The sequence below is a fragment of the Pseudorasbora parva genome, chromosome 7, assembly GCF_024679245.1.
Source record: "Pseudorasbora parva isolate DD20220531a chromosome 7, ASM2467924v1, whole genome shotgun sequence".
NCBI classification, from domain to species: domain Eukaryota; kingdom Metazoa; phylum Chordata; class Actinopteri; order Cypriniformes; family Gobionidae; genus Pseudorasbora; species Pseudorasbora parva.
In genome coordinates, this window is record NC_090178.1 from 14,623,124 (window position 1) to 14,640,360 (window position 17,237).

A 17,237-nucleotide genomic window follows, 5' to 3' on the forward strand; every position below is an offset into this window, starting at 1 on the left:
ATGAGGCCCCTCCAGTGGTGGCTAGGGACCAAGGGGTTCTCCTCGAGGGGAAAACTTTTCCGTATGATCAGGGTAACGCGCAGATGCCTTCGTTCCCTCGTCATATGGAGAAATCCGAGGTTCCTGTCCCAAGGGCCAGTGTTAGGAGCGTTATGTTGCAGGAAGATCCTTTCAACAGACGCCTCCCTCACGGGCTGGGGCGCGGTCATGGAAGGCCGGTTTACGAGAGGTCTGTGGGGGCCCCAGCATTCCTCCTGGCACATAAATTGCCTGGAGATGTTGGTGGTTTAGAAAGCTCTGAGGAGCTTTCAACCCGGACCTCCACGGCTACCATGTCCTGATACGATCCGACAACATGTCGGTAGTGTCGTGTCTAAATCACCAGGGGGGTCTGAGGTCGCGCCCACCATGCAGGTTGGCGCATCAGATCCTCCTGTGGTCCCAGGGGAAACTGTCGTCTCTCAGAGCGATGTACGTCCCAGGGGACCAGAACCAGGGAGCAGATGTCCTGTCGAGGCAGGGGCTGAGGCCCGGGGAGTGGTGGCTCCACCCAGAGGTGGTGGAGGCCATATGCGAGAGGTTCAGCCCGGTGGAAGTGGATCTGTTTGCATCTCTAGAAACGACCCACTGCCCGCTGTGGTTCGCCCTCAGGCTCCGGCCCCGCTGGGGCTGGATGCCATGACACAGACGTGGCCGAGGCGGCGTCTGTACGCATTTCCCCCGATCGTTCTGCTCCCGGGAGTTCTAGAGCGAGTCCGCCGGGAGGGCATCAGCCTCCTATTAGTGGCACCCCGGTGGCCGTTCCGAGTTTGGTTCTCCGACATTGTGGCGGCCCCCCCATGGCAGGTCCCTCTGAGGAGGGATCTGCTGTCTCAGGCAGGGGGAATGATATTCCACCCTAGGCCAGAGCTGTGGGATCTCTGGGTCTGGCCCTTGAGGGGGCACAGTACCCAGGGAATGGCCTGCCACAATAGGTCGTAGAGACCATTCTCAGCTCTAGGGCTCCCTCTACGAGGAGACTGTATAGCCTTAAGTGGTATGTCTTCACTAGCTGGTGTAGAGAACGGGGGGGGGGGTGAACCCAGTTAACTGTGCAGTTGCCTCAGTGCTGGAGTTCCTCCAGCACCGTTTCTCCGCCGGTTTGACCCCATCCACCTGAAGGTGTATGTGGTTGCCATAGGGGCTTTCCACTCGCCTTTAGAAGGGGGCCCGCTGGGCAGACACCACTTGGTAGTACGGTTCCTCTGTGGGGCTAGGAGGTTGAGGCCTGCGGCTTATCCCAGAGTCCCAGCTAAAGGGGACCTGGCAGTGGCTCTCGAAGGGCTGGTTGAGGCCCCCTTCGAACCATTAGAGTCGGCTGAGGCGAGAAATCTGACCCTCAAGGTAGCTTTTCTCCTCGCTATCACTTCTCTGAGGAGAGTGGGGGACCTTCAGGCCTTGGCGGTAACGCCAACTTGCTTGGAGTTTGCCCTTGGCGGGGTGAAAGCTATCTTGTACCCCAGACCGGGCTACGTGCCCAGGGTCCCATCTACGGGGATGGGGTCGGTGTTTCTTCAGGCATTTCATCCTCCGCCTCACGCGACGGCAGAGGAAGCTAGGCTGCACCTGCTCTGCCCTGTCAGGGCATTGAGATTTTATTTGGACAGGTCAGCTCATTGGAGGAAGTTGGACCAGCTTTTGGTGTACTTGGCCCCCCTAAGAAAGGGTTGCCTGCGGCGAGACAGACTATTAGTAACTGGATCGTGCAGGCTATAGCCACGGCTTATCGGGTGCGCAATCTGCCTTCACCCATAGCCGTGAGGGCTCACTCTACGAGGGGCTTGGCCTCCTCGGTGGCCCTCCTTTCGGGAGCCTCACTTATTGAGATTTGTGAGGCGGCAGGATGGGCTAATCCACACACCTTTATAAGATTTTATAAGCTGGACCTCCCGGCTACGCTGGGTGCTAGAGTGCTTGCGTCCTGAGTGTGCCTGGTTTCCAGCTTCACACCAGGACGTGCGTGTCTCGGTGTGGCATAGTGGGTATTGACGTTCCCAGAGTGTCGTCACTCGACGACGCAGTGTTGAGTTCCCTCGATAAAGGGAACGTCTCGGGTTACTATTGTAACCCTTGTTCCCTGAGAGGGAACGAGACACTGCGTCTCGTCGCCACACCTACAAGTAGAGCGCTCGCTTCATCGCAAAGGCTGTCTTTCGTTTGGGGCGGCGCCTTCTTATAGCTTCCGCTTACGCCGTCGCCTACTACGTAGGACGTTGCACCAATCGGATTGGTGACTGATTTCATTCATACTTCAGAGCCGTCACGCTGGGGGCGTTCCCAGAGTGTCGTCACTCGACGACGCAGTGTTGAGTTCCCTCTCAGGGAACAAGGGTTACAATAGTAACCCGAGACGTTTTCCCATCTTGACATTCTAGATACAAATGTATTATTTTAGCTTCCAGTGACAGTGACAGAGCATCTGTGAAATATTATTTATCATTTAACATCATTTTAATTGTAATGACAGAAATACCATACCCAAAATCAGAGGTGGACAGTAGTGAAGCATTTTTATTTTAATACTTAATCACATCAGAAATGTAGTACTGTTCTGTAGAATGTAGAAAGTACTACATGTGTATGTACTTATTAAGTATTAAAGGTATAAAAACCCTTTTATTTATGAACTGCAGTGCAGTAAAAAGTACAACCTTATGCTTTGAAATGTTGTGATGTAAAAGTTTTCCAAAGAAAAACACTGATAAAGTATTGATACTTTACTAACTACTACTAACTACTGTCTATCTCTGCCTAAAATATGTTTTATATCTCAAAATGTTTAGTTCCCCCCCCCCCACAAAGGTTAACAATAGCATCTTCTTCTTTTTTCTCAGTGAGATCGATAACTGTTACGCATATGCTAATTAAGTGTCATTACTTTACCTTGTTTTTGATCAAACATTATTTTTTTTGTTACAATAGTCCTTAGTCTCCTCTATGTATGCCGCCCACTCATACAGCTATAATGTAACCCAGTGTTAATAAGAATCCACTGAACTTTTCTTTAGGTTTAGCTGCTGTCACATGTCTGGCTCTATTTGCATATTAATTTTATTCCCCCCTTTTACCTGACAGAAAATTGCAGATCGTTCGAGGGCTTTGCTTCCTTCTGCTCAAAAGGACAGGAAACAGGTGAGTGGGCTTCAATATCTCAGCGTTCCAGAGAGAGTCCACTTCTTCCTCTTTGTTCTTTCATGAGCTCATTCGACATCCCTGTGACAGTAAGATAAAGAGTGAGACTACGTGTGTGATTGCATGTGGATGAGAAGCTTTTTGATGAGAAGCCTCATTTTAAGTTTGTTTGGAATCACTATATTTGTGGTGCCTAACGTGCCACCCTGTTGGTCAAGAAGTGGTCAAAGAGCTGGGCTGAAGGAATATAGATCCACATCAGGTGATGCATGGCATACCTCCTTTACCATAATTCACACCAAAATTCAAATGTTGTCATCATTTACTCATGCTTATATTGCTCCAATGTACTATAACCTTTTTCTTCTATGGAACACAAAATATTAAATAATGTCCTGGCAACCTTTCTTTCATATAATGAAAGTGATATGGTATCCAGGTCTAAAATGAATGAATGAAAACTAAATTATATTGAAAGTGTTCCTTATGACTCATGCACAATATTCCAAGTCTTCTGTCCAAGTCTTCTGAAACCCAAGTCTTCTGAAGTCCAAGTCTTCTGAAACCAGCTGTAGTTTACCCAAAAAAGGAAAATTCTGTCATCATTTAGTCACACTAAAGTTGTTCCAAACCTGTATGAATTTCTTCTGAACACAAAGGAAGATATTTGGAACAATGTTTGTAACCAAGTAGATCTCGGCAGCCATTGACTACCATATAGTGGGGAAAATATACTATGGATGTCAATGTTTTCCAACATCTGCTTAGTTACAAACATTCTTCCATATATCTTCCTTTGTGTTTAGCAGAACAAATAAATCCATAACAGAATTTTCATTTTTTGGTGAAATATCCCTGTAAATCTAATATGGCGACCATTAAATGTGACGAGCCTAAAGGCACAGTACATTTTAAAATGAAAATTCTATCATCAATCACATAGTTTCAAACACACGAGACTCTGGTTTAATCCTCCAAACACAGAACTCTACAAGTACTGGATTAAACTGATCAATTCACATGGATTGGTTTTCATGTGATACGAGACATTTATGGAATTTTTGGATCTACTGAGTTTTGGTTACCTGTACGGGAGGGACAGAAACCTCTCAAAATTCTTTAGAAATATCTTAATAAACTAATGTCTTATCGGTTTGAACTGACATGAGGGTAATTAAATGCTGACAGACTTGTTATATTTGAGGGAACTATCCCTTTAAGGTGCCATGTTTACAAATCTATCATTTGACTTGTGTGTAAGTCCTTTTTGATACTTTTATTGCAGTTTTTTATTATTATGTTGGATCTCATCTGTGTTCCCATTCACTTTTATCATAGGGAAAAAGAGTGGTTGTACATTAAATGTTCCACAGAAGAAAGATTTGTAGCAATATGGTGGTGGGTAAATGATGATAGAATGTTCATTCCAACAATTCCTTTAACCCCGGTTTTCCCCAGGTTGTTAAAGAACAAGTGATATCTAAAATTGTGGAAACAAAACGAAAGCATCTTGTCTAAGAAACAAGATGCCTTGAGAATGACCGCATATGACAGTTCTAGTGATGTTCCCTCTCATTGGAAGAGTTTCATTCGATGAAACACTAAAATTGACATCTTCAGTGCCACACTTTTTTCCCGATTCCATCAAACTTCAATTTTCAGTTCATCTGAGGTTGCTCAAGGATGTACTGATGATTGAAAGTGTTGACTGAATGGGAGGAATTGCGTTCAATATTACCTTGCTGCAGTACAACAGAAGCTCAGATCGGCTCAGCTGCTACATACTTACATGCTCCTGTCTTACAGTCTCAGGTCTGTTAAAATCCTCTCTTATTCTATTTCCTTTCCCTCCTGTCATTCTCCAGAGACGCTGCTTTTATGTGAGAATCTGTCACCTGTAGCTATGTCTCTGATCTTCCAGTCTCCTTCCCCAATCCCCCCTGGAAACACCCGACCAGAGCAATCAAACAGGATGCGCAGTTCCAATATGAACGCCAAGAACACATTCAAAACAAACAACATGCTGAGTTGTTAGTCAAGAGTAAGATGTTATTAAGGAGTTGTTTGATCGCCATGTTCTGCCAGATTTTTTTTTCTGAGTTCAAACGAGAACAGGGTTAGTTATCAGCACTGCCAAGATAATTCATGAACTATTATGAATGGAAAAATCACAGCAGTATTTTATTTTTATTAAAGTACTTCTCTAAAGTGCTGGTCTGAAAACAAAGTGTGTTCAGGCGCATTGTTGGCACGTTGCTATTTTGAGGCAACTGAAAACGACTGTGCCATTAAGCTACAAAAACCTGGTGTAAAGTCAATGGTGCAGTTGTTTTTTGGGTTATTTAAAGGGCGCGTTAGTAATATGTGCCTATAGGTGGGTGCACAACTCACATGCAGCCTGCTTATTACACACACAGGGATACAGTATATAAAAATAAAAGGATTCCTCTCTGGATAAGTGTTCAGCCCTTCCGCTCGCAAATTCTGCTCTGTAAATAGCGAATCTGCCATGATGCTAGCGCAACTGACTTTTAAAGAGAATGGGAGATGATTTGATTGTTTTATTGCACGCTAGGCCCAAAACACACCCATGAATCATTAAGAGACTAGGTACAACCCTTTTGGACCATGCGCCTTGCTCGCCAACATTTTTTTTTTTTTTCCGAATTAAACTAGCAAAACTGTGCCATGTGTTTCAGACCATGCACTCAGATCATTAAAATAGGACTCTATATCTTTAAATTGTAGCTATTTCTTAGCCTGACGTGGTCATACTAAATTCTAGTCAGAATATGAGTCTGAAACTGCTCCATTGGGCTGTGATTATGAGGCGTGTTTCAACCGAACCAGGAAAGATATTAATTTGGATAGACCTTTGTAGGTCTATCCAATTGATGTCTTTCGTGGTTCGGTTGAAACACGCCTCATAATCACAGCCCAATGGAGCAAACCAATCAGAGCAACAAAGCGACGATTGTCAAATGTCAACAGACAGAGCTCAACTGTACTGTGTTGCCAAGTCCGCGTTTTTTTCCGCGGTTGTTTTCTATGTCCAAGGATTGAAGCGACTATTATGTGATATATAGACCCATGAGTGCGAATTTTAGCAGGCAACCTTGACAAAATAACACACATTTTACCCCCCAAACACCATTTTTCCCCTGGAGAACCCCCCGAGAAGCTATTGTTTAGGACTAGTAGTTGGCGGATTTTGTTGTAAAAACTTGGCAACCCTGTCTGCACACACGCTGGAATAAACGATCTTTGCCGGTGTTGTAAAAAAATAAAATAATTTATTGAGACACAGAGTACTTACCCAACATGATCGTCATCTTTGAGAGGATTTATGAAGGTGAATGCATATACAAACAAGCTCTCCGTTTAGGATTCGAGTAAATGTAATCCAAGCTCCTTTGATGACGTGCATGATTACGTTACTGTTTATCATCTGTCCGTCATCGTCTAAAGCCTGCCCTGATGATTTCATTGGTCCAAACAGTTTCTGTTCAGAGATAATTACTCTTCTATGGAGCAATGCCAGACCGAACTGCCCGACCTAAAAATGTTGTGGGCGGGGCTACGTTCGGCTGGCATCCAGGCTAGCTATTACACAATTCTTATCTAACAATGTGACTTCTTATCTTGCATTTGGAACATTTATTATGTTATTATATTTCTCACTTAATTTTCTTTTTTTTTTTTGCAGAGATTTTGTTTTGTAATAGTGACTTCATATATTACAGTTGTGACTTATTTCTGATGTTAAACTTTATCTCACAATTGCGTGAGGAACAAACAGGCTTCCGTAGACTGAGTACTAGGACAAAACAGAAAATTCGGATGTATAAATGATTTTTGTTTTAGCATTAATCTGTTGTTCAAATGTGTTCAGAGTTATTTATTCTGATTATTTATTCATTATGTTTGCTTGCAACTACTTGCTTTTTCTGTTTTCAAACTTCTATTGCATCCCTCAGTATAGGTCAACATACTAAAATAATGGGAAATTGTTTAACATCATACAGTTATTAATGTTATAATTTCCCAAATGAACCAAAAAAAAAAAACAGTCACAAGTCACAAAGATATATTTGTGGCAATAGCCAACAATACATAGTATTATTATTAGGATATTAAAGATCATGATCCATGAAGATATTTTGTAAATTTCCTTCCATAAATAAATATAAAAATGTATTATGCATTGCTTATACTTCAACTTTAAAGGCAATTTTTTCAATATTTATATTTTCATATTTACATTAAAGGTGCTCTAGAATGAAAACTTGAATTAACCTTGCTATAGTGAAATAATAAGAGTTCAGTACATGGACATTACATACTGTGAGTCTCAAACACCATTGCCTCCTACTTCCTATGTAAATCTTGTGAATCAAAAACACCACGGAAAAATAAGGGCTTCTCAACATAAGGCCAACCGTGGCGCAAGCATTGGGGATCATTTATATGCACGCCCCCAACATTTGCATCTGTCCAAACATGTTCATTGTCAGGCGGAACAGACGGAGCCTAATCATCGGGACACTTGAGGAAAAACGGCTCTCGTGACACACGTCATGTTCAGGCTGTGCAGGAGATGTGAGGACTTTTCATATATAAACAGTTATGGTTGAGGTTTATTATAATCGGATACCACAATAATTTATTTCAAAATCCTTTGTTTGTTCAGCCCATTTCAAGCAAGCTTCGCTCAGCGTCTTAAACTAATGAAAAGGGCAACTGTATTCCTGCAAGCAGTAAGTAGTGATTTATCCACTTATTGACTAGCTGTTTAGGCAATTTCTGATTAAATTGAACGTTTCTTAGAGAGACCGCATTGTCTAGATAACGCAAGATGCTAGTACAGTAGCAATAGGAAACGCCAAGTACCATACAAAACTAAATAGTGTGTCTAGTGACAATGGTTAATATTATTTTGTATTACAAAATACAACCATAGATACGTTGCTTACAGATCGTTCACTCGATCCTTCTAGCAAATGTCACCTTTCCCACCATATAAGTTAAAACGACAGTCATTTGACAAGGCTATTCATTTTGTAAAAAATATAAGTTATATATTTATATTTTTGAGAACTGAAGTAGGCCTATGATGTTTTTGCATGCTTGTTCAAAGTACATCACAGTCACTGCGTAGCCTACATTGTTACTAACGTTATATAAACAAGCAGTATCGTTGACAAAAAAAGACAAGTCTAAAATGTAGACTGAAGGACACTTTAAGCAGAACATCTCAAATGAAGATTGTTGAAATGCAGCTTACTTGTTTATTGGTGTTTTCAGTTCACCGGCACGCAAGAGGGAGCTTGCGTGCATATGGTTGCCAGATTGGACATGTTTAGGTAAACAACCGGATAGTATACAGGTTGTTTTCCACAGAAAAGCTCTGTTTGGGGGATTTAATTACTAAAATCTGGCAACCGCAACACGCGACCTCTTTCTTGTGCGCGAATGATCAAGTAAAAACAGAAACAAGTAAGCTGCATTTTATCAATCTCCATTTGAGATGTTCTGCTTAAAGTGTCATTCAGTCGGTCTGTGTTCTGTCAGGACGGTCAGGACTCACGAGCTGAACAGCTGTACTGCTGTGCTGTGAGCTGCGGAAATAAGCCAATCAGAGCAGAGCTCAACATTAATATTCATGACTCTTCCAAATAAGGCAAAAACAGAGCATTACATCCTAGGGACAATTTATAGGGTTATAAATGGAGCTGTAAAACTGTATCTGGACAATTATTGCCCTTAAATAAGCCAAATACCCTCTATGTAGTTATCAGAGAACAATTTAACATATTGTTTCAAATCATTCGAGGGCACCTTTAAAATAGTTGTATCTCGGCCAAATATCCTATACTAACACCCATGCATCAATGGAAAACATATTTTTTCAGCTTTCAGATTATGTATAAATCTTAATAAAAAAAGTACCCTTATGACTGGTTTTGTGGATCAGACTCACATTTAGATCGGAATGTGATGACACGAGGCTGGAGTTTCCAACTCTTTATATAGCTGCAAACCAATATGCTAGGAATCACACACAAAAAAAGTAATTATCTTGCCTGCTTGTTTAACCTTTTACTTTTCTGACAAATAAAAAAATAATAATTAGAAATAACCTGAAACCTTTTTTAAAACTAGTGAAGTCAGGATGCACTTTTTATTTTGATTGATTGGTGGAAAAAAATACTTCAATTATGTAAATATATCACTCTTTGCTATACTTAAACCATCTCTCAGTCTCAAGCATTTAAAGGACTTACACAGAGTGAGGACTTCTGAACAAACTTAGTAAAATAACTAAAAATAAATAAAAAGTGTATTAAAGCCACTGCAAAACAAGTGAAAGTCTTCAAATCAGAGGTACATTACATAATAGCACATATCCTCCAGAGAATTTAGATTAGTGAGACATTTCTGAGTAAATGCCTTAAACTGGGAATATCCCGTCTTAAATGAGTCATGCTGATCCTTTGACTTAATGTGATTTGGATCCATTGACTTTATAGGAGACTCCTCTCTCTCCCTCATAGGGGATCATGTATGAATCATCTTGTACATTTTGAGAACATTTTAAGCAAATTTGACTGTACTTAAACTTGAAATAAGGTTTCAAGTAAGTTTATTTTAATTTTTTATTCAAATTAGTTCATAAAAAATAATTACATTTAGATTAGAATAAACTTTAGGTTATCCGTATGAGGTACAGATACAGTTAAGAGGATAGTGTATGTTTTAGATCTTGTCAATAGATGAGAAAAACCTCCCAAATACAAGCCACTCTATGACCTAATGGAGAATGATGTCCTCAGTGAGTGGGTTGACAAAAACCGCGCAAAGCAGAAGATGCTCTCAGGGTGGCATTGTGCTGGACCGAGATGCATTGGATGTGCTAATTCTGAGAGGGAAGAATACAATGAGTCATCCGACACACTGCAAAAAATAATAGCACGCCTCGGGCCTTTATCGATGTCATGCATATGCAAGTTGAGAAATTAGCAGATCAATGTGGCCCTCTCTAAGTGACCAACTCCCACCTCTTCAACCTTCAGGCTGACAGAGAGTTCAACCTAAATGACTAACAAAGGCGGCAGGCTGTTCCTGTGCAAATCTTTTGCTGCAGTGTGAGGTGGCGAGTCATTATCATTGTATTATATTCTCCATAGCCGTGAAATGTCAGTGCTTTGCTGTTATATAAGATGTTTACAAATGATCTCAGGAAAAGTTGTCATTTCTAATATAGAAGTTTCATCAAAGTCCAGTCTAACGTCTGAGAACATCCGCAATGCTCTGAACCTCTGATGATCTAAGCATGGGTAGTTATGGGGTCAGTGAATATTTATGGCTTCACACATGCATATAGAGTCATCCTTTGATTAAATATGTATGGTACACTTCACGTTTACATGAGAACAATGTATTGAAATGATGCATTGCACTTCAAACTATTCTTGTTCGATTTTGAGATTTTCAGTATGCATCACGATTCTCTCTTCAACTCCGAGCTTAGTTTTTGACAGAAGATGACGCTGCATGCTTTAGAAACAGCCGCCTCTGCTTGCTTCCAATTCCTTACACACAGTGTTTGAATCGCCCATAAAATAACCTTTCATAAAGTTTGAATAGGTTGAAGCAAATTACAAGTGTGCGTCAGCCACTCTCTGCGTAGGTGGTTGGGTCTCCCTCGCAACATCAGCAGCCTTGTAAGGGAGTAAGAATAAGCTACAACTCCCCTTCAGCAGCCTGTCAGAGGAGTTCATGGTTTCCAGAGTGAGAGTTGCTGCTGTACAGAGAGTCCTCTGACCCCAAAGTCTCCTCAGCTAGAGTAGAGGTGAGGAAGTAGAGGGCCAAGGAGGCAGTCAACCAGGTTGAAGCGCAGCTGCGGCACAGTGTGGTGGTGGGGACAGTGGCGTCAAGATGTGCAGGGCTTGGCTGTATCTAAAGACCTCGATATGACAAGGCCTGGGGAAAGGACAGGCATTAACTGTTCCAAGAAGAAATCCGAGCAGGGGTGGAGCAAAAGGCATAGCAGCATGATAGTGTGGATGTGACAACAAATGGCGTGGACTCAATAGGAACAGGTGGTGGACCAAAAGATCTCATGGTCTGAGTTGTGGAAAGGAGAGCCACTCCTGATTTAGTTCCTTATCAAATAAGTCAATGGTGTCCTCCCAGCCCAATAAACCTCTTCTGCTGGTGCCTGATAGACACCCCTGCATGCCATCTATGCCAAAAAAGAGGATCCCTGGAACACATATTAAGCTTCTTCCCTAAAGCCCTGGAAGAGGGACGTTATTGGTGACGCCATGACCTAGTGCTAAGGGTCATCATAGAAGTAATCAGCACTGGGATCTCTCTGAGAAGGCACCAGTGCCAGCACCTCGGGACTGGCAGCTAAAGGTTGAACTGGGAAGTAATCTCAAATTCCAAGAAACCATCACAATGACCTTGCTTAGGCCAGACATGGTCCTCCTCTCAGAATCTTAAAGGTAGGTGGTCCAACTGGAATTGACCCTGGGAAGACCGAATGTAAGAGGTGTTTGAAAGGAAGAGGGCCAAGTATGAGGAGTTAGCAGGTGAATTTTGTAGCAGTGGATGGAAGACCCGCTGCCTCCCCTTTGAGGTTGGCTGCCGAGGGATGGCAGCTCCTGAAAATGAAAAGGAAAACCATCAGGAACATCTTGGATGCCGCTGAGAAGGCATCTAGATGGCTGTAGATCAAAAGGGGGGATCCGTGGACCACACAAGCTATCTAGACAAGTCGGGTTCTGATCATCCCTGGCTGGGTCTCCTGGGGTCATTGGGTGTATGATGTTGAAATAACCAAAACACACGATGACCCCAGGTTACATCACTGATTATGTGTCTAGATTGTACCTGTAAGGTGTGTTTTAAAATCAATCTGAAGTACATGTCAGAGAGGACTCAAATGCAGGAATGAGTGATCAGGGGTTTATTAACAAGAAAGCTGACAAGACAAGGAATGGTAAGGAGGTGAATACAGTCCAAACAGTAGACGGAAAAGGAACACAATCACTTACAGAAAGAGCAGCCACTATAACTAGCTCAACAAGGTTGTAGGCTGGAGAGCAGTTATGTCAGAGCACAGCGAGACAAGAGGATACCAGCGATGGCCAGGCAGGAATCCTAGGGCAATGCAATCAGGAATCTCAGGAAACACCAAACTGCAGCTAGGCCAAGAGAGCAAGCTGCCAGGGAAGCTCTGCTTGCAGTACAGGAACTAGAGAAACAGGAAACAAGACAGGACCAAAAGGCAGTACTCACACATAGCATAACAGCACATGTAGGCACAACGTATAAAGAACCAACAACTCATGAGGGAAAGAGCACACATTATAAAGGAAGCAGAAGACACGAGGAACAGGTGAACACACTCAGACAAACAAGGAGCCGAGAACATGAGAGAAGGGTGAGCACATTCAGACAAGGAACAGGTGAGCACAATTACTGAAACGATGACTGAACAAGGGGGTGTGGTAACAGGAAACAAGGAGGTGGGACATAAGGAGCACATGGCAAACACAAACCAAGACATGTGTTCAAGCACGACACAAACGAAGACACACTAAACAATGACAAAACAGACAGAGCTGTTAGAGGAGAACCCTGACAGAACATTTAAAGGTGGGGTAAGTGTTATTTTGAAACCATTTTACATAACGGACTCGGGCCAAGTCCAATAACAAACTTGTCGCCAATCAGCTGGTAAGGGCTTTGTCTGCTATTGATGGTGAGAAGAGAGCGTTCCGTGCACGTCATTGAAAACAGGACACACATGACGGATATTAGCCGAAAACTAATATATACTGGTTTTGCTTGAATATGCTTGTTTGTCGCTCATTTCAGTGATGATGAAGACCCATACATTTCCACACCGTATGGAGCATCTAAATCTCCTCAGTCTGTTTCAAGCGTCAGCTCACAAAATGTGTCCGACAAGTAAGATACTATACTCCTAATATACTGTATATTTGTTTCCTCTTTTCATGATCAATATAACCCTAATCCGGTCATAATTGTAATATGTCATTAGCTGGACTGTCATGCTTGTGTACTATCGAGTTGGCATGAGAACGGTTTGTGTTTTTTGTGAATACTATAACTCTAATCTGGTCATAATTGTAATATGTTGTTAGCTGGACTGTTGTGCTCGTGTACTATTGAGTTGTTCATGAGAACATTTTTTTTTTTTTTTTTGTGATGGAAGGGGTGACTTTTTCATTGAATATTCGACCTGGATTAGTTACAAACAGGTTCTGACATAGTCTTTGCCTGGGTTACGCATGTGTGGGGTGGAGCTATCAAAATAGGGGCGAGACCCTTTTTGGGGGTAGGGGCGTGTTTGTTTTGGTGATTTGAAATATCAACAACGGTTACCAGATAGCACTTACCCCGCCTTTAACTGCTTACGTGGACTCGTTTCGCACACAGCTTTTTCGTGAGCATTTGAGCATGTAAAAACTAGCCTACAGTGCCATCTGTTGACATCTGCAAACTAAGCTCAGAATTAATTGGAGAGAGAATCTTGATGCATTCTGAAAAGCTCAGAATCGATTCACGAATCACGATGCATCAAATTATTTGCATTTTCAGGTTTGCAAACAAATTGCTTAAAAAAAAACTTGTCTGTAAAATATCCTGTGATTATTATGTGTAGATGGAGTGAAGCTTTTTCCTTAAAGTCAACAGACAAGTAAAACATCTTTGATAGGGGTGGTAAGACGTTTGTTGTTGGCTGCTAAAATATTCAGCTCTGGAAGCCCACTGCTAGTGCTGATTCTGAGTATTGCATGTATTCTTAAAACGTTTAAAAAATGTTATTCCTATTTGTGTGTGGAATGATAGAGCCTACAGACTCCATTCAGTGAACTGGTTGAAGAGGGGCCATTGTACGGAGCGGGGGAGAGTGTGGAGGGTGATGGCCAAGCATTCCTGTCAGAGATCAGTGAGGAAGACGTGGAGATCCTGAGGCAAAGAGAGGAGGCACTGCTGCATATTGAGGTACAGTAACTCAATAGACACACCCACTGAAAACCTAATTGCATTAACTCTTTCCCTGCCACTGGCGAGTTGACTCGTCATTCATGAAAAATACTTCCCTGCCACTGATAAGCTTTCACGGTGAGAGGAGGATCTATTTAACTGCTGAACGAGTTAATCCCCTGAACGAGTACAGTATCTCCAGATCAAAACACAGGAAAAGAAGTAGAAACAAGCGATCTCATACAGATACATCTGAAAAATAATGCAATCATCAACAATAGACAGCATATAAATCAAAACAGCCTAATGTAACCGAGTGACCTGTCGACCCAGGCAGTTGATGGACTCGATCTACCCCATTTATTATTTTAATAAGTTTTGCTCATCGTATGGAATCGGATCCAAATGTGATATTCTCTGCTTTTTTCTGAAATTGTTTCTTTTTTATGAAACTTGCTCACAAGTAAAATAGAAGGCATAAATCTAGAATAAAATAGTTTATTATTATTATTCAGTGTGCCTTTTCTTTCTTTTTGATACATTGCATGCTATGCTAAATATTTTGGGGGCAATGACATTTTTGTGAAAAGACACTGCAGATGGTGGCTGGCCACTTTGTTTAAAGTATGCTGTCAGGAAAGAGTTAATAAGCCCCTCCCAAATCTTCTCAGCCTTTTTTTCTTCTTTTTCTTTTTCTTATTTATACATTTTTATGTACATTATCATTAAAAAAATGTGGGTCACTAAGATCTTTTTAAAGTTTTTGAAAGAAGTCTCTTATTATCACCAAATATATATGTATTTGCTAAATACAGTTGTACAGTTAAATTAAATATTAACATTTAAATATTTTATTATTTTTATTGTGAGCTATTATGCGAATCTTTAGTGTCACATGATTAAATTATTTTACTGTAATATGCTTATTTGGTTCACAAGAATGATTTGTTATTATTATAAGTTTGAGTCTTTCTTTTTAATAGCTATGAAAGCAGTTTTTTATATTTGTAGTGGTTCAATCTATGTCTCTAAGTATTCTGACAGGATTGTACCAAAATATTGAGAAAGGATCAGTGAATCTTTTTTGAGCCCTTGAAAAATATCCTTCTATACAATTGTTTGGTATCCTGCATTGTCCTTTATTCAAAACTTTAGACACACTTGGAAAGAACAAACATGTTCGTTCGTTTCTGCGATACATTTCCATACAAACAGAACCATCAAGCCTGTATTTTTTCCGAGCTCGCCATCATCTTTAGCAACTGTCCTTTTACTAAAGCTTTCAGGGCAATTTTCCTTAATAGTTCGGTTTATTCTGCTGTCTAGTCGCACACACGAGCAGAAGGCTTTTCATACACCGTTGAAAAACAGCATCACGTTGCTCTATTGAAGTATGTCTCGTCTGCAAAACGGCTGTTTTCTTCCAGATGTGCTTATGCACAGATGTGAACCTGCGATGATGAGATCATTCTGTTGTTCTTTGACATCCTTTCAGTCCAATTTCAAAGCCATTTGTTTTGGACACGCACCATTCGCTGGTTTTCTTTGAAGCGGGGTGTTCAAAGACAAAAAATTAAAATGAAATAAATGTCAGCCCATCATGATTATCGACAAGGCTAGTCAGAAAGCGTGTCACGCAGATGGCGCTTCAAAACAAATGGCTCTTTCTTGTTTGAATAGCAAGGAGTTGAAAAAAGAGAGGAACCGCACATCCTAATGACCAATGACAACCTTGAGAAAGCCTTGAAATGAAGACATATGGCTGTTCCCTCTTGAAGACCTGTCTGAACTTCGTAGACACTCGCTCACTAACGCAACTACCGCATCTGGCTAACAGACAGGCATCAAACAATCCCACGTCCCGCAGCCCTCTTAATAAATTCCCATTCATCACACGGACAAAACCTGAAAGGCTCAAACAAAACCGACAGGCCATTTTAGTCATGGAGAAATTGGACGAGTTTTTTCATGATCAGAGGGGGGATGAGCACGAGTCTATGCTCAGAGAGCTCTGTCGCAGGTTCTGGAGATATCTCTGGCCCCGGGCCCAGCCGAGCTGATCATATCTGACAATGTGCTTTTCCTGTCTAGCATCTTCCCCGCCTTCCGCCTTCCCAACCCCCCAAACCTCCAGCCGGCCCTGTGCCGCCTCCTCACGCAACTCTGCTCAAGTGAATCACCAGCATTTGCAGCCCTTTCTGAGCCCTACTCTCTCTCTCTCTCTCTCTCTCTCTCTCTCTCTCTCTCTCTCTCTCTCTCTCTCTCTCTCTCTCTCTCTCTCTCTCTCTCTCTCTCTCTCTCTCTCTCTCTCTCTCTCTCTCTCCTGCTCACTGTTAGATGGGTTCCCGAGGGAAATGGAGAAGATGGAATGTCTGTTATCCGTGTAAAGTACAATCAGCCCCCCCCCCCCCCCCCCCTTCTCTCTCTCGCTTTCTCTCCAAAAGCTGATCTGTCCTCCTGAGTAGTTCACATTTACTCTGGCGGCTTGTGCGTTCAGGCGAACCCTTCTCCGCAGAACCGCACAAAGGGACATACGCACACACAAGCCGGATAGAGGACGGGGGGTTATTCCGCATGCCAGTATGGATTCTCCGTCTTGATTTTCTTTGAGGCGACCCGCAAGGGTAATGAACTGTTCCTCTGGGATGACTAATTCGATTTGGATTCACCCTATATTACAGTGAAACGAGGGACACATTTGAAGGGAGGAGCCAGGCTCCGCCCTCCACCATTTATGACATCAACCCCAGACGCACTTGACACTTTGGCACCGGCCATCATTTCATCAAGATGAATTTGTTAAAAAAAAAAGAAAGCAAAGGGCATGACAAAGGACAACTTTCAAGGGGAATCTGAATGCAACACCTGGCCCATCCAACAGAAAAAATACAGACACGTGTCTCCCCTGCAAATGTGCCCAGTGCATCCCTTTTGCCCTTCAGTGAGAAATGGAAGTTTCAGTAGACAGTAGTGGAGCGACAGTAAATGGGCATGCTGGTCTGAAAGCGAGGTGTGTTCAGGCGCGTGGTTGGCACGTTGCT

General features: G+C 42.2%; 1 protein-coding gene across 4 annotated transcripts in view; it reads left to right on the top strand.

The window, feature by feature from the left end:
• tsnare1 (T-SNARE Domain Containing 1) overlaps positions 1-17,237 on the top strand; it is a 240,590-nt gene that overhangs the window by 97,721 nt on the left and 125,632 nt on the right. For all 4 annotated transcript variants that reach the window (XR_010906407.1, XR_010906408.1, XM_067448267.1 and 1 more), the window contains exons 7-8: positions 3,115-3,171; positions 14,059-14,214. Coding sequence is in view for 2 of the 4 variants with exons in the window: in XM_067448267.1 (XP_067304368.1) it covers positions 3,115-3,171; positions 14,059-14,214 (213 nt within the window). In the remaining 2 variants the exon portion in view is untranslated. The remainder of the gene's footprint in view (positions 1-3,114; positions 3,172-14,058; positions 14,215-17,237) is intronic.